Source organism: Dryas octopetala, chromosome 8 (genome assembly GCF_963921425.1).
Source record: "Dryas octopetala chromosome 8, drDryOcto1.1, whole genome shotgun sequence".
Classification (NCBI taxonomy): Eukaryota; Viridiplantae; Streptophyta; class Magnoliopsida; order Rosales; family Rosaceae; genus Dryas; species Dryas octopetala.
The window spans coordinates 1,529,483-1,547,071 of record NC_141373.1 but is presented as its reverse complement, the minus strand read 5'-3'; the positions used below and the strand labels follow the sequence as shown (position 1 = coordinate 1,547,071).

Sequence of the window (17,589 nt, the reverse complement as noted above, 5' to 3'; positions counted from 1 at the left end):
TTGAAAGGGTCGTTTGGCTATTTATTAATTAATTTACGCCCCAACACCCGCGCGTAAACTCTGTTTCTCTAATTCTCTCACAGTCTGACTTTTCCTACCTGTCTGTAATCTGTATATATATATATATATATATTTTTTTTTTTTTTTGCTTGATTTTCTTTTTTGGATTCTCCCTACTTTCTTTCTATTGGTTCAATATTGGTTTCCACTTAAATTGGCGTCCATAAAACCCTACCTTTTTCCGGAATCAAGCATTTTATACCCAACCCAACTCATTTTGTTTTCTTATTTTGGTTTCCACTTAAATTGGTGTCTCTTTCTTATTTTGTTTTCTTGGTATTCAAAGGTATTTTATTTTTCTGGGTTTTCACTGAAAAGGGCTGATTTTGAGCTCCCGGATTTGTGGGGCGCAGTTTAAGTTTTCAGTTTTTTGTCAAAATTCATTTCAGTGCGGGTTTATGGAAATTTTTATTTTGTTCTTCATGATTGTAAATGGGAAGATTGGCCCTTGTGATCAAGTTTTGAATTTGAGTGACAAATAACAAAATATTGGGTTGCATTTCAAAAAACAAAATATTGGGTTGATTTTCATTCATGGGTGTTGTTAGAATTGTGGGTACTTTTTGGGTTCCTCTGTTTTGTTTTTTTAAGTTTTGATTCTTGGGCTAGTAGAGTTGAGAGATAAAAATGAACTCAAGCAATGGTGAGGGAGTTGGAGAGGTTGTGACTGCTGAAAAACCCAAAAGTGAAGAAAATACTGCCTCTGAAAAGTCCAACACCAAAGGGAAGGCCTTACGAGGTATTGAGAAAGAGGTCCTTTTCCGAGCAGATCAGATTGATTTTAAGAGCTGGGATATCCAGCTGGAGAAGCACTTGAGTAGGGGATGGTCGAGGGAGAGGGACGTGCATGCGCGGATGGAAGAGTGGGAGATTGATTTGGCTAAATTGGATATAAGACATGTCATTGCTCATGGAACATATGGCACTGTATACCGCGGTGTCTATGATGGCCAAGATGTTGCTGGTAATTTGCTTCTGGCTTCAATTGGATTTCCATTCATTTCTTTATTGCGTTTTAATGATATACATGATTTGTTGCATAACTAATTCATCATGTTTTAGATTTTCAAACTTAGCTTAGTGGTTCTTAGTGAATTTCCACCAGAAATGAAATGGAATTATGGAATTTTACGTTTTGAGCTGGTAGACAGTAGGCCATCATCTATGATTGTTTTTCAAATTATTATTAGCGGGGGCTATGGTGTTAGTATATTTGACGATTATTATATTGCTTTATTGCCTTCATTACAGAAAAAAAGCAATGCATATGAGTGCTTGCCTAAGTATAGATAAAATACAAACATAGATATTCCATGTGTGTTCGTTTGTACTGTAAGTCTTGTGTCTCATTTATCAGCTTTATAGAACGTAAGAAAGTGGTTTTATTTAAATTTTGTATTGTACCCCTAGCACAAGGTGATCCTGTTTTGATTTATCAATATTGCTCTCATTGCCTGCTGTTATTCTTGAAATTATAGTGAAGATATTGGATTGGGGGGAGGATGGTATTGCCACAGCTGCTGAAACTGCTGCTCTTCGGGCGTCATTTCAGCAAGAGGTTGCTGTTTGGCATAAGCTTGACCATCCAAATATTCCAAAGGTAAATCTTATAGCTAGTGATTCTTCATATCAGTATGCATGATGTAATGTCAAGATAACAGCTCAACATCGTTTCTTTCAGTTTCACATATTAAAATTTGATGCTGTCTGTTGATAACTTATCTCCTCCTTGGCATCCTGACAATTTTAGCTTTTTGAATGTTGTCAAGATGTGGTTTTCCAGGTTCACATGATGTTCATGTACTATTATTTTCTCATATGTTTTAGATCTCTCTATTTAAACTGCAACTCATAAATCTGTGACAGTTTGTTGGAGCTTCAATGGGAACTTCCAATCTTAAAATCCCTGACAAAAGCACATCAAGTGATGGTCATAATTCTCCTCCATCCAGAGCTTGCTGTGTTGTTGTTGAGTACGTTGCAGGTGGGACACTCAAGAACTTTTTAATCAGGAATAGAAGAAAGAAACTTGCCTTTAAGGTTGTGGTTCAACTTGCTTTGGATCTCTGTAAAGGGTGAGTCTAGTTCATTTCTTGCGCTGTTTTTTAGTTTAGTTTTTTTTTTTTTTTGTGGGGTTTTGAACTAATGAATTTTGTTCTGTTTGTTCTGCTTTATCAGTTTGAGTTATCTTCACTCAAAAAAGATTGTACACCGCGACGTCAAAACAGAAAATATGCTTCTGGATACGCATAGAACTTTGAAAATTGCTGATTTTGGCGTTGCTCGAGTAGAAGCTCAGAACCCAAGGGACATGACTGGGGAGACTGGCACCCTTGGGTACATGGCTCCAGAGGTAACTATATATTTCTCTTCACTCATGATAAATCTGGAATTATAAAGGAGGCTTCCTGATAAAAGGACACTTATGTTTCTAATCAAAGATTGCCACATTTATTTTAATTCTGTGCTAAAGATTTGAAGTCTAATTCTTGTTTTTTTTATTTCTACAATTCTCCTTTCCTGCAAGCTGGAACAGGATTCTAACATGGCAATTTCTGCAGGTCCTTGATGGTAAGCCTTACAACAGGAAATGCGATGTCTATAGTTTTGGTATTTGCTTATGGGAAATCTATTGCTGTGACATGCCTTATCCCAATCTCAGTTTTGCTGATGTCTCCTCTGCTGTAGTGCGGCAGGTTCGTTTGTCATTTTACACAATGCTTTAGGTTCCTTGTCAACTTTACTGCACATTTATATTGAAGTACTGGAATTCATGCAGCAAAACTTGGTACCTCTAACAGAGCCTGTTAAGATGGAACCTAATCTCAGTTTTGCTTATCTTTTAAATCACTTTCACTTCTAGCAAACCCTGATAGCTAGCAAACAAATGATTGTTTGAATAGGGTTAACATATATCCATGCTTAAATTGTTCATATTGGGTATTTAACAATGTTGATTGTTGATCACCAAATGTTGGTTGTAACATATACTATTACTTCATAATCTTTGTCCTGCAATTGTTTCACCTTATGTCAATGACTCCTCATATTTGGATGACAGAATTTAAGACCAGAAATCCCCAGATGCTGTCCAAGTGCATTTGCTAGCATCATGCGAAAATGTTGGGATGCAAACCCAGAGAAACGCCCCGACATGGAAGAGGTAGTGAAGTTTTTGTATGCAGTAGATACAAGCAAGGGAGGTGGCATGATACCTGAAGATCAGGCTTCTGGCTGTTTCTGTTTCAGCACACCTCGCGGCCCCTGACCGACTGATCTTTGTTTCATATTATAGATGTGCAGTGCAGTGCAGATAATTAAGGAACCATAAACCAGTTCAGTGCACTGGACTGCAGGCAATCTTTAAATAACTATATAACATTTCTGAATAAAGCACAAACAACATTTTTGAAAGCCATATAGTGTTGTTTGTGGTTCACTGGTTCCTTCCGTCATTCTTACTCCACTCCATGTATTGAAGAGTGGAATGTTAGACATTTTTATTGTAATTAATTAGTTTGGAAGACACATTTTTGCTGCAATTTAGCTTTAATGGTTTTTTGTAAGCCAAGAAAAAGGTCTGGCAGTTTTAATTATTTTATTCTAATTTCTTCTATGCATGGAGCATTTGGTAATATGTTAATGGAGGATTAATGGGCAAGTCTCATGGTTCAAGCTTTGAAGGATTTCAAACTCCCACTTTCATAGTATCTCATACAGTCATACTCATTTTCAAGTCTATATTCCACAAATTTTTTACAAAAACGAAAAAATCCGCAAACTAAACGGAGGCTTAGAAGTTGGAAGTTTAAATAATGTGGGGACATTTATGGCATTGTATAAAACTTAAGGGGCCGACTTGATAATTCCGGAGAGTTGTTCATGTTCTCCTGTCAGTCTGTCACTAACTATAAATAGAAGCTACGCGTCACGGGATTAGTTTTCCGCAGTTGAGTGTTGAACGAAAGTGATCAGATTTCAGTTACTGAGAGTCGGAGTCTGTGACGGGATATGGCCGGCGTCGAAACGCCGTCGTTTATGAGGAACTTTCTCCGGCAGGCGGGCGGCGTCGCTGTGGTCGATGGTGGACTGGCCACCGAGCTCGAGCGCCACGGCGCAGACCTCAACGATCCTCTCTGGAGCGCCAAATGCCTCCTCGATTCCCCTCACCTCATTCGCAGGGTACTACACACCCTCTCTCTAGCTATGGTGTTTTGTTTATGGTAATCTAGTTTTGTTTTCTGGGGGAATTTTACAGTGTTCTGGTTTCATTGTACTGTGGGTGTACCCGTGTGTGTGTGTGTGCGCAATGGACTTTGTCAAGTTGCTTAGCTTGAGTGCAACTTATGGTCCACCCTGAGAGAACAACGTGTCTGAGACCCATTTGAGCTTTCTTGTCTGGAATTCGCATTATATTTTGTTTGGATTGATGAATTTGGACCACCATTCTCAGATTTGTCTGGGTCTCTGGAGTTACTTCTAATGAAAATGATTAATGATGACTTCTATAAGCTAAGTACAGCTTTTGATGCATATATTTAATTTAACTACAATGATGCGTGCAGGAATCAACTTTTATTTAAGTAGTTATTTATTTACTCTTCTCTTTGGCCTTTTTCTTGTAATTAATTCTTAGACTTGATTAACTAACAGGACCTACATACCCTTGTTTTATTGTTTTATGGTGTGACTTCCTTGGTAATGCATACTTACTGCATTTTACTCAAAATGCCATTTTCTACTTTCCTCGTTCTGTAATAGTGTCTGATACTTGCATATCTACTCATTTGTTTTTCTGGGAAGGGGAATTGCTGGTTCGAACTTTGAGATGCGTTCAATGATAGAAGTTCGATTCATATACTAACCAAAATTGTGAACTTACAATTTGACATTCAATAATGCGACGGTCACCTAAATTTTATTCACCAAATGGTTTGTTAGTATATATGTTAGTCTCTTACCTGTTAGAAATCAATGAAATTTAGAGTGTACCCAAATGAATAAATGAGACATTGCCATATCATTTGGTGACCCTTGCAATGCTCTTTTACATTTTACCTTCTTTGCATAACTTATTGAGTTGCTTAATGGAGCCAGGTGCACCTTGATTATCTTGAGTCTGGTGCAGATATCATAATCACAGCATCTTATCAGGTCAGCCAGTTAACTAATGATGATCTCTCTCATTTTCTTTCTCCATAAAATTGAAAGTATTAATTGCTATTCAGGCCACCATTCAAGGTTTTGAGGCCAAAGGCTTTTCTAGAGAAGAGAGTGAAGCCATGCTTAGGAAAAGTGTTGAAATTGCCCGTGAGGCACGTGATATCTATTATAAAAGATGTACTGAAGCTTCCTGTAATGACAGTATAAATGGTAGAATTCTCAAGCATCGGCCCATCTTGGTTGCGGCATCTGTGGGGAGCTATGGGGCTTATTTGGCTGATGGGTCTGAGTACAGGTGAGTCAGTTCTGCTCTTTAAATTCATTGCGTCAGCTGTTATTTCTGTTAGCTTTGGTTCCAGCAGCTCACATGTAAACAGTCGCAGGTCCTTTAACTGTATTGTTGAGATAACATGGCTAGGATTTAACCTTAGCAATTGTGCTCCTTTCATTCTAGAGAAAGCTTGGAAATATGAAGTTAGATAACCCTCTATACTGTTATTTGCATGAAAAGGGAATTGTTCTCTACTTGGCAATTCAATGTTCACATGTATTTTTCCTATCAAAGAATTTATTAATTTTTGGGCCTGTTCCTTGATAGTGGAGATTACGGGGAGGCTATTACGTTAGGAACATTAAAAGATTTTCATCGGAGAAGGGTCCAAGTACTAGCCGAATCAGGTCCTGACCTAATTGCATTTGAAACAGTTCCAAATAAGCTGGAAGCTCAGGTAATGATCACAAACTTGTTGATAACATATAATTTCTTCATCTCTTGTTGGTAGAGGGAATTGAAGATAGGCCTACATCTTGTTATACATGCTGGGTATACATGCAGGCTTATGCTGATCTTTTGGAAGAAGAAAGTATGAACCTTCCTGCGTGGTTTTCTTTCAACTCTAAAGATGGTGTCAACGTTGTTAGTGGTGATTCTTTGCTTGAATGTGCCTCAATTGCTGAATCATGCAAGAAAGTTGTTTCCATTGGAATCAACTGCACTCCTCCTAGATTTATTCATGGACTCATAACATCAATTACAAAGGTATGATCAGTTAGGCTATTTTTATTTATTTTGAATAAATTTTATTTAATGTTACCTTATATTGATCAAATCATAAATTGTTTCAACTGGGATAGCTGGCAACTTTTGCGCCAGTTGTTGTGACAGCACATATGTTGCCTCCAGTGACTTTAAAACTGTATTTACTGTTCCAACTTCTAAGATTTTCGGGTATCCTTAACTGTTTAATAAAAAATCAGCAAACTATCCATATCCATATCCTTCTCCTTTTTTATATGTTATATTCTGGTTATATGTCCTATCAAAAAATGTTTGTGATATATGATTCTTTTCATTTATATATATCTGAATAACTACAATTCTACATGGAGCTGCTTTTTGAGTTCCTACACTTATTTTCATGTATAATCATTTCAGGTGGCTACAAAACCAATAATTGTATACCCAAATAGTGGCGAAAGTTATGATGCTGATCGAAAGGTGTGGGTGGTAAGTTCAAATTCTTTGGTTGCATGGGCACTGCATGGGAAATACATTGCATCATGTTTATGATAAATTTTGTCATTATCATATTCAAAGTAGAAGCAATAAATGTTCCAATATTCGTTATGGATGGTATTCTCGTGGAGTATGCCACACCAATGCTGATAGTGATTTTATTTTTCGTTGCAGCAAAATACTGGGGTTTCAGATGAAGACTTCGTCTCATATGTAAACAAATGGTGTGAGGTAGGGGCTTCCCTTGTAGGAGGTTGTTGCAGAACAACTCCAAAAACTATCAGAGCCATACACACGACCCTTCCCAACAAGTCAGCTCCACTTGAGCAAGAGCAGTAATCACATCGACTTGACAAAGAGAGAGCAGTGTGATTTTTGAGCAAGAATTGGAGAGGTCTAGGACACCTGATATAAGCTGTCCTAGAGTTTGCGTTGTTCTTTTTGGCTATTTTTGGAGAACTGATACATGCAGGAACATAGACCACTTATGTACATTATGTTATTTTTCTCTTTTTGCCTGAGCAAATCTTTCATTTTTGACACACCACTGGTCCACTTCTTTCAAGAATACTTTTATTTTGGAAAATCACCTGTAAAATTCCTTGGAGCGTCTGATTTTGTACTCAATTAGTAACTACATGTTTATTGTTTAATGCCCTATGGCCAAAACTAACAAAGATGCATATACACAGAAAAATGAAGCAATAGTAAAAATAGAAGAGACTGTGATCCAAGAAACCAAGAAATTCTCATTGAAAGCATCATTCTCTATGACACAATACAAATACAATGTAAGACCTATTTCTAAGCGTCAAAACCAGAGTAGATACCATTCTCCCTCAACAACCTCTTCTCTTCTTCAACATAATTCTTTCCCCTGCTTGCCTGACCAAGCTCTCTTTTCCTCTTCTCCTTCTGCGAAAACGAAATGTTCTTCTTCTCATTCCTGGTCTGCACATTCGCTAGCTCCTCCCCGGCGGCTAATGCCTCCCTTGTCTTCTTTCGTTGTTCATAAGATTCTTCACTCTCATTGGTTCCACGACCCTCCTTGTTCTCCACTCTACCAGTAGACCAAGACCAGTCTGGCTCCTTCTCGCCCTCTTTTGGTGGGGGCACACTCAGTACAGACGGTCCACCTTTGTACCCATGTTGCCTCAATGCTTCAAAGTCCACCGCATTGCTTCGCTTCCCAGATTTCACTGCATTGCAGCTAAAACAAATTCAATTCACAATAACAAAACAAACCCACTATGTAATTGTGCATGTATGCAATTTTGTACAGGGTTTGTGCATAAGCTTACCTTGTGATGCTGTTTTCTTGGAGGGTTTGCGTTGCCCAGCTCTGGATTTAGTTTCAGAATCTGAATGTGTTGATGACGACTCACCAGATGAGGAATCTCCCTCTTCATCACTCCATGGCATTGCCCTCTTCATGCTTAACAAGAATTGAGTCTACCACCTCCGAATTAGGGGTTCTGGGGCTATCGAAATTGGAAACCCCCAAATTTCAATAGTTGGGGTTTACTGGTTTAGACTTCACAAAGAGATGAAAGATGGTATCGCATCTATGTAAATGGTAATCCTCCATATTCGGGTTATGGGTTTAGCTTATTGAAGCCCATTAATAATTTCGGGCCCACTCACTAAGCCATACGGCCCATCTATTCTCGTTGCATGCAGCCTCTCACTCACTGGTCACTCGACTCACTCCCGAGTCCCGAGTTCAATTTTATTCACTCTTTGGCTCATTGTTGTGCCTCCCACGTCGTCGTTTTGGGTTAGGTTGGCAGTTCGAAGAGTGGGAGCGAGGGGCTGAGTTTGAAGGGCTTCCAAATTCGCAGAATTGCAGAGAGGGTCTACGAATCAGTGGCGGCGAACAACTTGTAAGTAGTGTTAATTGGTTTGATTTTCCATTGCCGCTGAAAACATAATATAAAGTTAGAAACTTTATTGGTTTGTAGAAATATGTATAATGCAAAAATGGTATCTTTTGCTATATCTTGGTGTATGTTCTGTTCTGTTTGTCTGAAGTCTGAACCCTTTCATGGTTTGCATGAAAATTTGGTCCAGGAAATTTGAACCCAATTCTTTGCGATGGAAACTAAGGCTGATGGTGTTGATGGCTCCCTTGTTCTGGTGAAGCAAGGAGCTGAAGCTGTGAGTCCCTCTAACCTGTTATGTCATATGTGTATGTAAACTTTGCATAAATTGGGACTGAAAAAGTTCCCTATTTTTCTCTTTTTAAGAGAGTTTTTGAGTCAACCTTTGTGGGAAGGAGGTCTATTGTCAAGGAGCGATTCTCAAAGAAGTACAGGCATCCATCTTTGGATGCAAAACTTACACTCAGGCGCTTGAATGCGGTCAGTTCTCTTTTTTGATGAGTTGTTGCACTTCAACCTGTTTTTTTCGCATTTTGAATTTGTCCCTAAATCAACCTTTTGGAGCAGGAGGCCAGGTGCATGACAAAAGCAAGACGACTTGGGGTCTATACTCCAGTGCTCTACGCTGTGGACTCTTTGCTGCATACTCTTACATTTGAATATGTGGAGGGTCCTTCTGTCAAAGATATATTTCTTGAATTTGGGTCGCGTGGTGGCAGTGTTGGTGTTGGTGAAGAACGCTTGGATGATATTGCAGTGCAGATTGGTCAGGCAATTGGAAAACTACATGATGGCGGGCTCATTCATGGAGACCTAACCACATCTAACATGTTAATCAGAGCTGATACCAATCAGCTGGTGAGTTATTTACTTATCTTTTGTTCATCCAATTTTGCTTGGGTGCTTTCACAAATTTGCATCATGTTTACAATTGTCTTCTCCAAGGTTGTTATTGATTTCGGTCTGAGCTGTACATCAACCCTTCCTGAAGATAAAGCTGTGGATTTGTATGTATTAGAACGAGCTTTGCTCTCAATGCATTCTTCATGCGGCAATGTGGTAAGCCGAGCCTGTTCTGTTTTTTACTTAAAGTTTGCTTTTTAAAAGACCGCCTTTCTTTTCATTAATTCATAATTTTTCTTTCAAGATAATGAAAAGATTGTAGTTGTATTGAGAAAATGAATTAATAGAGTCTAATAAAGTGTCTTTGCCTGAAACATTCTTCTTAGAGTAGTTAATATGCAAGTTCTTGGCATGTATTCTATACATCATTTCCATTTACCCATTTTAGAAAAAGGTTCATGCTTTGTTCAAATGTATGCAAACAGCAAGTTGAATTAATCAAATTTATTCTCATGCCCACATTCTTGTATAGATGGATCGGATACTTGCTTCTTATCGGAAGTCCTCAAAGCAGTGGTCGTCCACATTAAACAAGTTAGCTCAAGGTGTGACCTTGCTCTCCTGCTCAGTCTGTTTCTCATCCGAATATGACTTTAGAGTTCTATTCTATGCTACCTTTTTTCTTCCTTTTTAGTTTTCTTACTACTTCACAACCTCTGCAGTGAGACAACGAGGCCGAAAGCGCACCATGGTTGGATGAGAGGTTCACCCACCATCCTCTATATTAGAGGATAAGAGAAAGGGGAATCTTTGGCAGGGGACATGTGCAACAGATATAGTCGATATCTTTGTGTGATGATTAGTTGTGGAATATGAGCATTATGAGCATTTCATGGAACCTAGAAATTTTTATCTATTAGAATGTATTTTATAACCGACCATTGATTTAATGGGCATCCCCTTGTTACTTACATGTATTCCACCATTGAATTCAGTTGAAAATTAAGTTAGCTCTTTTCCATTTTCATCATATTATTAGTTGAGACATCTGAATCAATTGGATACTAACAAGGTGACTTGGTTTGCCATAACTATTAGAGAGGGAATGTTTAATTTTGACTTCATTTGCTAAAAACTATTTGGGCTTGGAGTTTATTGTACAAAGTTAGAAAATTGATCAAACTATGTGAGCTCTCTCTCCTCTTTCTTCTTAACGATCAAACAAACCTCAAAACATTGAGCATTTCGTCATGGAAAACAACCCAAAAAAACCCTAACTTGTGGACCTCCACAGGTATTGATTAAAATCATTAAAGTATAAGAGATGTTGGTGAAAAGAGATCAAAGTGGAGGAAACATATAATGACCTTTGACTCTTTGAGGAAGTTTATAAGCAAAGGTTGTTTCCCATGGTGTAGAGCGTCAATGTCTTGGACTCTTGGGGTTTGATTGATTGCCAAGAAAGTAAAGGAAAAGGAGAACCCAAATAGTTTGTTCATTTTGTTTTCCACTTCCTCTATTGGCATTCTAAGATTTTAATCGCAACAGACCATGCTTTGTATATGGATTACAATCACAGCTTCTTATTTTTGTTGGTTTGATGAATTCAAAGCTTTCATATTTTGAATAATCTGTGTTGAAGTGTTAGTGATGGAGCACCCACTGTACAACACCCACGTAAAACTCTTGGCCATGGACCTCCTCTCTCTCACTCAAACCTCCTCTTCTTCCTCCTCAGACCCTATTTTCTCTCGCAATGGCACTCTCCTCTCACGCGCCGAGACCGTCGGCACCGTCACGTCCCGTGACCTCAAACCCAACAAATTCCTCAGGTTTACTATCGACGACGGCACTGGCTGCGTCAACTGCATCCTCTGGCTCAACCACCACGCCTCCCCCTACTTCTCCCGCCGTAACCCAGCAGATGTTCGAGTTATTGCCCAAATGGCGAAACGTTTCGCCTCTGAGATCCAGCACGGAGTGGTGGCCAGAGTGCGCGGGAAAATCACCAGCTACAGGGGTGTTACGCAGATCACGGTCTCGGATGTTGTGGTTGAGAGGGACCCCAATGCCGAGATTTTGCATTGGTTGGATTGCATCAGGTTGGCGCGAAAGGTTTATAATGTTGTTCCTCCATGCAAGTAGAGTTTAATTTGGTGAAATGGGGTTTGAATTTCATTTTTGTAAAGTTTGAAACTGGTTAATGTTAACAAGTGTGGCTATGGATAGCTTGTAATTGCTTTCACTTTGCTATGAATAAATGAACTTCTGCATTTGATGAACATCGTTGACAGTTTTGCAATTATATAACTTAAATGAGATATGACAACAAGAAAACCAGGATTTGGTCAATCAAATATTTCAGGGCCATGATGAAGATGGTTCTGATCATTTTCAGCTTTTCTGTGATGGGTGGTGGACTTGTACTTTCCAAACTCAAAACTCATGACAAAGTTCAAGGTTCCATTGTAATGATTTATGTTATAGATGAAGTTGGCTGGTTGGTGAAGCTTTATTCTGTAGGGCATACAGTTGGGTGGCAATTGATAATTGTTAGCAGAAATAAATCTAACATTTTGATTTCTTCCTGCAACATCTGTTTGTAAATTACAGAGGTGGTCATGAGTCATGACTCTTCACCTTCACTTATGTGTTCAAGCCTCAGACCTTTTGATGATCTGGGGATTTCAACAAACCTAACAATTTGATTTCCTCTCGTTCACATACCTTTATGTCATGCAGAAGAGGCCTATCTCTATGCATATAAGTTGAGGCTTTGATTCCTCTACAATGAGTGTTGATTTGCTCACTCATTAAGGTTGATGGGATTGCCTATGAGTGCTTTGGGTGATTGGTACTTGGTAGAGGAGTTACTCTGGTGAAATGGACAGGAACCTAACATATATGGTTGTTGCTTTATAATTGTTTATAGAGGAAGTCATCATTACAGTGTTCAAGTCCTTGACACTAGTTAAGTTGGGGTTTTGGAGCTTTATAGCTCTGGTGTGTTCCTTCCATTAGTATAGGTAGCAAAAGGTAGTTATAGGGTTTTTGAATTAAATGTTTGAGGAGGAGTTACAATAGTCGAAATGACAGAAACCTAACACTTACAGTAATTAATTTGGAGCTTGAGATTTATGTACTGGTATTCATTGGTAAATAATTTTAAGAGTTCCCATCAGAATTCTTGAGTAAAATTTATACCAACAAAAGGATTTCTCTGCTTTTGCATGAATGAAATGTTTCTGATTGACTAATGTGGTATGCCTATCTTACAAATACTCATTCTTCAATCTATCAATGGTTCATTCAACGAGATTTGGAGAGGGACAATGAGCAGTTCAAAATAAACCCAGCTTGCATTTATCAGTACAGTAAAAAACTAGGGGCAGTGAAACGTTTACAAAGATAAGGCACACTGAAGCTGAGGTTTTCCATACACTAGCTTCTGAAGAATAACCAACCACAGAAAACAATTCATTACAAATTTGGGAGTGATGTTGACTGAAAATCTCCATTATGTATACACCAGTCTTGTGGGGCAAACCAAACCAATAACAGAATCCTCCTTTATTGCCCATCCAAAGTTCTATGCATTTATTTATGGCTAAGCAATTGACTAGTCCTTGTTGCTGGATAGTTATTTATTTAGCAACCTCTATTATAATGATTGAGCCACACCGTACCATTCTCTGTGGTGGAGGTTGCATGCAATCCATTTATTATGAACTGCTGCAGTTAATGTTCATTGGTACTAGGTGGAGAAAGAGATGTATGCCTTATAGAAATATGGTCAAGGAAATTGGAATTTACATGAGCTCTTTGCTACCATATCAGTCCTAGTATGTTTTTACTAGGCACACTGTAACTCTTGCATGGCATTGGCATTGTGGATTGCTTCACAGTTTTTAGACTTACTGTTTAATGAATTTGCTCTTAACTTGCTGACCCATTTCCAATTTATTCTCTAGTGGGTTTATGAAAGATTTTTCTGCAAATTTTGGCTCGATCCTACCTTGCACTGTAATTATACCCATTGTTGGGGAAATGCTTGAAGCTAACATTTATTACTCAAGGCTACATCTGATCATGGTAGGTAGGTTTTAGAACTTTATTTCACCACTCACAAATTTGGGGGTCAAATGGGGGCAAAAAAAACAACTTTGTAAGTAAAACCAGTTCTGCAGAAAACCTTTTCCAGTGTGCAGACCTGTCTAACATATAATTTGATGGTAATAAGATTGTTGGGTAGTAAGTATTAAACAGATTAATTAGGCTTGAAGGACCATTATCAAGCTAGGATAGAAGAAAGTTAATTCTTTATGCCTTTATGGGAGGAAGACAAAAACTGAAGAAATAGGCAAAGACCTCAAGATTTGATGGGCAAACATGGATGAGATAAAAGCTAGGAAAATGATGGACAGTGACAGGGTCTTAGCCAGGACACTGAAGTGGATGAAAATTAATACAAAGCAATGAAGCATGTGGGTTTTTGCTGTACAAAAGTGAAAAACTTCACATCAAGATCAAAGAGTCAATGTCTATTTTATTTACTATATAGTCGCTTGGGGGCATTGTACTTCAAGAACCACAAATCACTCTTGTAACTTTTTTTTTTTTTTGGGCCATCACTCTTGTAACTTAAATTGTCAAGAGGAGGCTCCTTGTTAGCAAGTTTATAATTTGACAAGCATATGATGCAACATGTTTCATTTGGCTCCACAAGTACAAAAGTATCATTATTAAATTATGTGACCAGAGAAATAGATATATAGAGACTAGAGTGTAATGCAGGAAAAATTATAGGGTATAACCGATATACCGCTACGTGGTATAACTAATCAAACGTGTAAGGGTATTATTGGATAATGTGTTTATATTAGTAGGGTATAGTATTAATAACATCCACTCATATTATAACAAATAGACTGGTTATACAGAATAATTTCTCGTAATGCAGTTCCATACTTCCATGATATAGAATATTTTCCCTAGTATTGGTTTGAAATATTTTCTTAGCCCAAAAATAAGAAAAATTATAGGATATAACCGATATACCATCACGTGATATAACATGGACAGTATAATATTTTTGTAGCCCAATATTTTTTCATATTAGTAGGGTATATTATTAATATCATTCACTCATATTATAACACATAAACTGGTTATAACACCTAATAGGTATATGAAAACTTACATCTTGTTGTGAGTTGGGCTCCAAGCCTTTATGCCTCCTGAGATCGACCCACGAATCCTTTCTAGTTTATACTGTATGCTATAATGCTAATACAAATGATGATATTATGTATTTATATACTGTGTATATACCGATACATGTCGGAGAATCGAAGGACAGAGAGTCTACATCAGCAAGTACTTAAGGCCCAGACTTAGAGGTGCTTTGGAAATACCTCTTTCTTTTGGCAGATGGTGAAGAAAATGACAATAGAGCAAAGCCCATTACAAAAATACCCAAAAAACAAAAAGCCTAAATTGACACCTTAAATGGGTTATGAAAACTGTGCATGGAAAAGAGAAGAGAGAAGACTGATTAGACCAAAAAAAAAAGAGAAGACTGAAGAGGGAGGACTGGAGGAGGGGTTGGCTTAAGAAGGGGTTTTAAAGCTGAAAAAGCAAAAGAAACAGAAAGAAAATCAAATTCTCTCCAAGAGTAGAAGATACTTTACCCAAAGTACAAATCAAAGATCATCCTTTGACTGCCTCGTGACTTCGTGAGTCTGCCTAATTCTCATTTAATTTTTATACTTGAGGCAGTTTCGGAAAATCTTAATGCGGGATAACCAAGAGAGAAAAACGAGAATTAAACTCTTGTTGTGAATTTGTATTTGCTAAGTTATATTTGTTAAGAGGTAATTTGAACAAAATTTCAAGAACAGGGATGGTGAATGGTAGGACATGAGACATATGGGTGAATTACATTTACAATCAGCCATGACATGAACCACAAAAAGTATGAGTAGAGAGATTCCTTTGTATCAGTTTTCATGTAGAATTGGACTAAATTTGTCTCTAATAATTTGGAGTTGTAGTTGCATGTGTCAACGTGGCGTTTTGCTAAGGGATAAGGTACAAGCCCATGTAAAAGAAAGGTGATTGGGAATCATATATCCACATTCATAAAATAAAATGATAGCTGAATCCAATTATATGGTGTCCTCTTAGATCCCACTTTGATGATAAATTTGTATGAAATAGTCCTCACCAGTGATACATATTTTGGTGTAATCGATATACCGTCACGTTGTGTAATTAATATATGTGTTATAATATGAATGAATGTTTATAATATGAATGAATGTTATTAATATTATATTTAGGAAAGATAAACATGTCGTCCAATAATACTCTTATATGCTAAATTGGTTACACCACATAGTCGATGTATCGGTTACACAGAAAAAATTATCTTTACTAGACACTGTAGATATGAAAGCATTCAACTTGTAGGGTAGAGTCTCTTCACCCGGCCTTTAGTCCATAACTCTTTCTTTAATTTGACACAGCTCTTCCTCATGTTGTTGTACAATTTCAGAGTGATGCCATTGAGACATGCATTAACCAAAGTTATGTAGGGTCCTACACTCCTCAAAGTGAATTGTATATGTACTCTACTGCTTAAGAAAACCTTTCATACAGAACAGTGTCTCATGATTTTCAACACAAATCCTACAAGATGTCCCATTAAACTTAACTGTGTTTAATAAATTCTAGACAAAAATTCAAGTAAAATCGTGATACCACGTCATTATATTTCATGAAAAACATAGATTACCAAATTCAGTTTAACTTATAATATTTATGAAAAATTTGAGTTGAACTTCCTTTGTCTTGTAAAATTCATGAGACGTTACATGTGCTCGATTAGTTTTTGACAATTGATCTAGTTTTATGTATTAACAAATAAATTGGACCAGATGTGGTTATGAAAGTCCTAAACTTCTAAGAGCTTTAATGTGATGTAAGCTTTGTCTAATTAATGCTTCAGAGATCATTTGATTCCTAAGGAATCTTATTATCTTAACATGGCATGGTACAAACAAAAGTAGCATGATGCCAAATTGCCAACCACCTAATCAAGCTCACAATATATAGCTAAATTACATAGCTAGCTATATGCCTATATATGATGAAGGACATATGGATCTCTCTCTCTCTCTCTCTCTCTCTCTCTCTCATAATGGGGTGGCAACTGCCACGTTGGTTGAAAAGGGAGCCCTTTGATAGACAAGTCTTTGACAACATATAATGGGGACCGATTGGCTATAATGGTAGTGGAAGCTTCACTTGGTTAGTGGATTGAATGGGGTTTGTAAGGGATTCCCATTTGGCATTTGGGAGATGAATGAAGACTGTACTAGTTCCTTGGAGTGGTTTTGCAGTTACTAGTTCAATCCTTGAGTACATATTAAATATTGACCAAAAAAAAAAAAGTACATATTAAATAATATGCTAATTGATTGCAAAGTGCCTTGAAAAATGACAAATGAAGAGTATGGTAAGGGAAGCAGACACAGTCTCCCACATGTAGCATGTGTATTAAGATTAGTCAATTAAAGAAATCAAGCTCGGAGAGCTTAATCCAAGATATTACTTTGTTCAAGCTAAGTATTAATTAATTAAACTATTATGATAGATACTTACGTGAAAGCCTATGAGATCGCGTGGGTCGTGTTTGAGTTGAATTAAAATTAAGGACCCTCAATGCCCTAACAAGATCCTATGTTTGTGTAAACAAATATATTTTGTTTCTACATAGGCATTTCCACAAACACTATTCATACAGCATGAGATATGAATGTGAGCTTATAGCAAATTGAAATTCCTCAAAATGAGACCCCAAAAATTGGGGCAATTGCCATGGTCCCCCTGGACACAAGTCTTGAAGGAGTCAAATTAAAAAAGGCCTCAACTTTGCATAGCAGAGTGTGACATATTGTTCAACTTAAAACCAACCATTGAAGGTTTTGAGGAGATGCAATGCTTCTTCTTAAGTTGGACCACAAATATTCTTCCAATCTCCCAGACCTCAGCAATGAAAATACATTGGAGATTGAGAAGCAGCCCTTAATTGCTTATATACAAACATATCCCCTCCCCTCTATG

The 17,589-nt window shown here is 37.6% G+C and overlaps 5 protein-coding genes across 5 annotated transcripts; 4 read left to right on the top strand and 1 right to left on the bottom strand.

Annotated features, from left to right (window-relative positions):
- The first annotated feature begins 206 nt into the window (after positions 1-206).
- Positions 207-3,746, top strand: LOC147275789 (serine/threonine-protein kinase 52-like). Its single transcript, XM_086252965.1, has 6 exons — positions 207-1,024; positions 1,539-1,660; positions 1,927-2,135; positions 2,239-2,413; positions 2,622-2,756; positions 3,122-3,746. Exons 1-6 carry the CDS (start codon positions 688-690, stop codon positions 3,326-3,328), a joined length of 1,185 nt encoding a protein of 394 aa, XP_086109091.1. The 5' UTR covers positions 207-687; the 3' UTR covers positions 3,329-3,746.
- A 249-nt stretch (positions 3,747-3,995) lies between these two features.
- On the top strand, positions 3,996-7,326 carry HMT2 (homocysteine methyltransferase 2). Its single transcript, XM_086253235.1, has 7 exons — positions 3,996-4,242; positions 5,158-5,214; positions 5,289-5,518; positions 5,822-5,951; positions 6,059-6,262; positions 6,659-6,730; positions 6,914-7,326. Exons 1-7 carry the CDS (start codon positions 4,072-4,074, stop codon positions 7,076-7,078), a joined length of 1,029 nt encoding a protein of 342 aa, XP_086109361.1. The 5' UTR covers positions 3,996-4,071; the 3' UTR covers positions 7,079-7,326.
- A 142-nt stretch (positions 7,327-7,468) lies between these two features.
- On the bottom strand, positions 7,469-8,354 carry LOC147275787 (uncharacterized). The gene is made up of 2 exons (XM_086253237.1): positions 8,041-8,354; positions 7,469-7,938 (listed from the first exon to the last, which is right to left on the bottom strand). Exons 1-2 carry the CDS (start codon positions 8,171-8,173, stop codon positions 7,544-7,546), a joined length of 528 nt encoding a protein of 175 aa, XP_086109363.1. The 5' UTR covers positions 8,174-8,354; the 3' UTR covers positions 7,469-7,543.
- A 133-nt stretch (positions 8,355-8,487) lies between these two features.
- On the top strand, positions 8,488-10,581 carry LOC147275786 (Protein kinase superfamily protein). The gene is made up of 7 exons (XM_086253236.1): positions 8,488-8,622; positions 8,810-8,896; positions 8,986-9,099; positions 9,187-9,477; positions 9,565-9,678; positions 9,995-10,067; positions 10,185-10,581. Exons 2-7 carry the CDS (start codon positions 8,834-8,836, stop codon positions 10,220-10,222), a joined length of 693 nt encoding a protein of 230 aa, XP_086109362.1. The 5' UTR covers positions 8,488-8,622; positions 8,810-8,833; the 3' UTR covers positions 10,223-10,581.
- Positions 10,582-10,928: 347 nt separating this feature from the next.
- Positions 10,929-11,640, top strand: STN1 (Nucleic acid-binding, OB-fold-like protein). The gene has a single exon (XM_086255294.1). The coding sequence runs from the start codon at positions 11,113-11,115 to the stop codon at positions 11,605-11,607; it is 495 nt and encodes a 164-aa protein (XP_086111420.1). The 5' UTR covers positions 10,929-11,112; the 3' UTR covers positions 11,608-11,640.
- The last annotated feature ends 5,949 nt before the right edge of the window (positions 11,641-17,589 follow it).

What these genes read in the sequence shown, in the direction of transcription:
- LOC147275789 (XM_086252965.1), top strand. Translation starts at nt 688, where the DNA reads ATGAACTCAAGCAATGGTGAGGGAGTTGGAGAGGTTGTGACTGCTGAA. An exon ending in TGATGGCCAAGATGTTGCTG is followed by an intron (nt 1,025 to 1,538) that starts GTAATTTGCTTC and finishes TTGAAATTATAG; the next exon opens with TGAAGATATTGGATTGGGGG. An exon ending in CCTCTGCTGTAGTGCGGCAG is followed by an intron (nt 2,757 to 3,121) that starts GTTCGTTTGTCA and finishes TTTGGATGACAG; the next exon opens with AATTTAAGACCAGAAATCCC.
- HMT2 (XM_086253235.1), top strand. Translation starts at nt 4,072, where the DNA reads ATGGCCGGCGTCGAAACGCCGTCGTTTATGAGGAACTTTCTCCGGCAG. An exon ending in CCCCTCACCTCATTCGCAGG is followed by an intron (nt 4,243 to 5,157) that starts GTACTACACACC and finishes TAATGGAGCCAG; the next exon opens with GTGCACCTTGATTATCTTGA. An exon ending in TCATAACATCAATTACAAAG is followed by an intron (nt 6,263 to 6,658) that starts GTATGATCAGTT and finishes TAATCATTTCAG; the next exon opens with GTGGCTACAAAACCAATAAT.
- LOC147275787 (XM_086253237.1), bottom strand. Translation starts at nt 8,173, where the DNA reads ATGAAGAGGGCAATGCCATGGAGTGATGAAGAGGGAGATTCCTCATCT. An exon ending in CAAGAAAACAGCATCACAAG is followed by an intron (nt 7,939 to 8,040) that starts GTAAGCTTATGC and finishes GCTGCAATGCAG; the next exon opens with TGAAATCTGGGAAGCGAAGC.
- STN1 (XM_086255294.1), top strand. Translation starts at nt 11,113, where the DNA reads ATGGAGCACCCACTGTACAACACCCACGTAAAACTCTTGGCCATGGAC.
- LOC147275786 (XM_086253236.1), top strand. Translation starts at nt 8,834, where the DNA reads ATGGAAACTAAGGCTGATGGTGTTGATGGCTCCCTTGTTCTGGTGAAG. An exon ending in ATTCTTCATGCGGCAATGTG is followed by an intron (nt 9,679 to 9,994) that starts GTAAGCCGAGCC and finishes ATTCTTGTATAG; the next exon opens with ATGGATCGGATACTTGCTTC. An exon ending in ATTAAACAAGTTAGCTCAAG is followed by an intron (nt 10,068 to 10,184) that starts GTGTGACCTTGC and finishes CAACCTCTGCAG; the next exon opens with TGAGACAACGAGGCCGAAAG.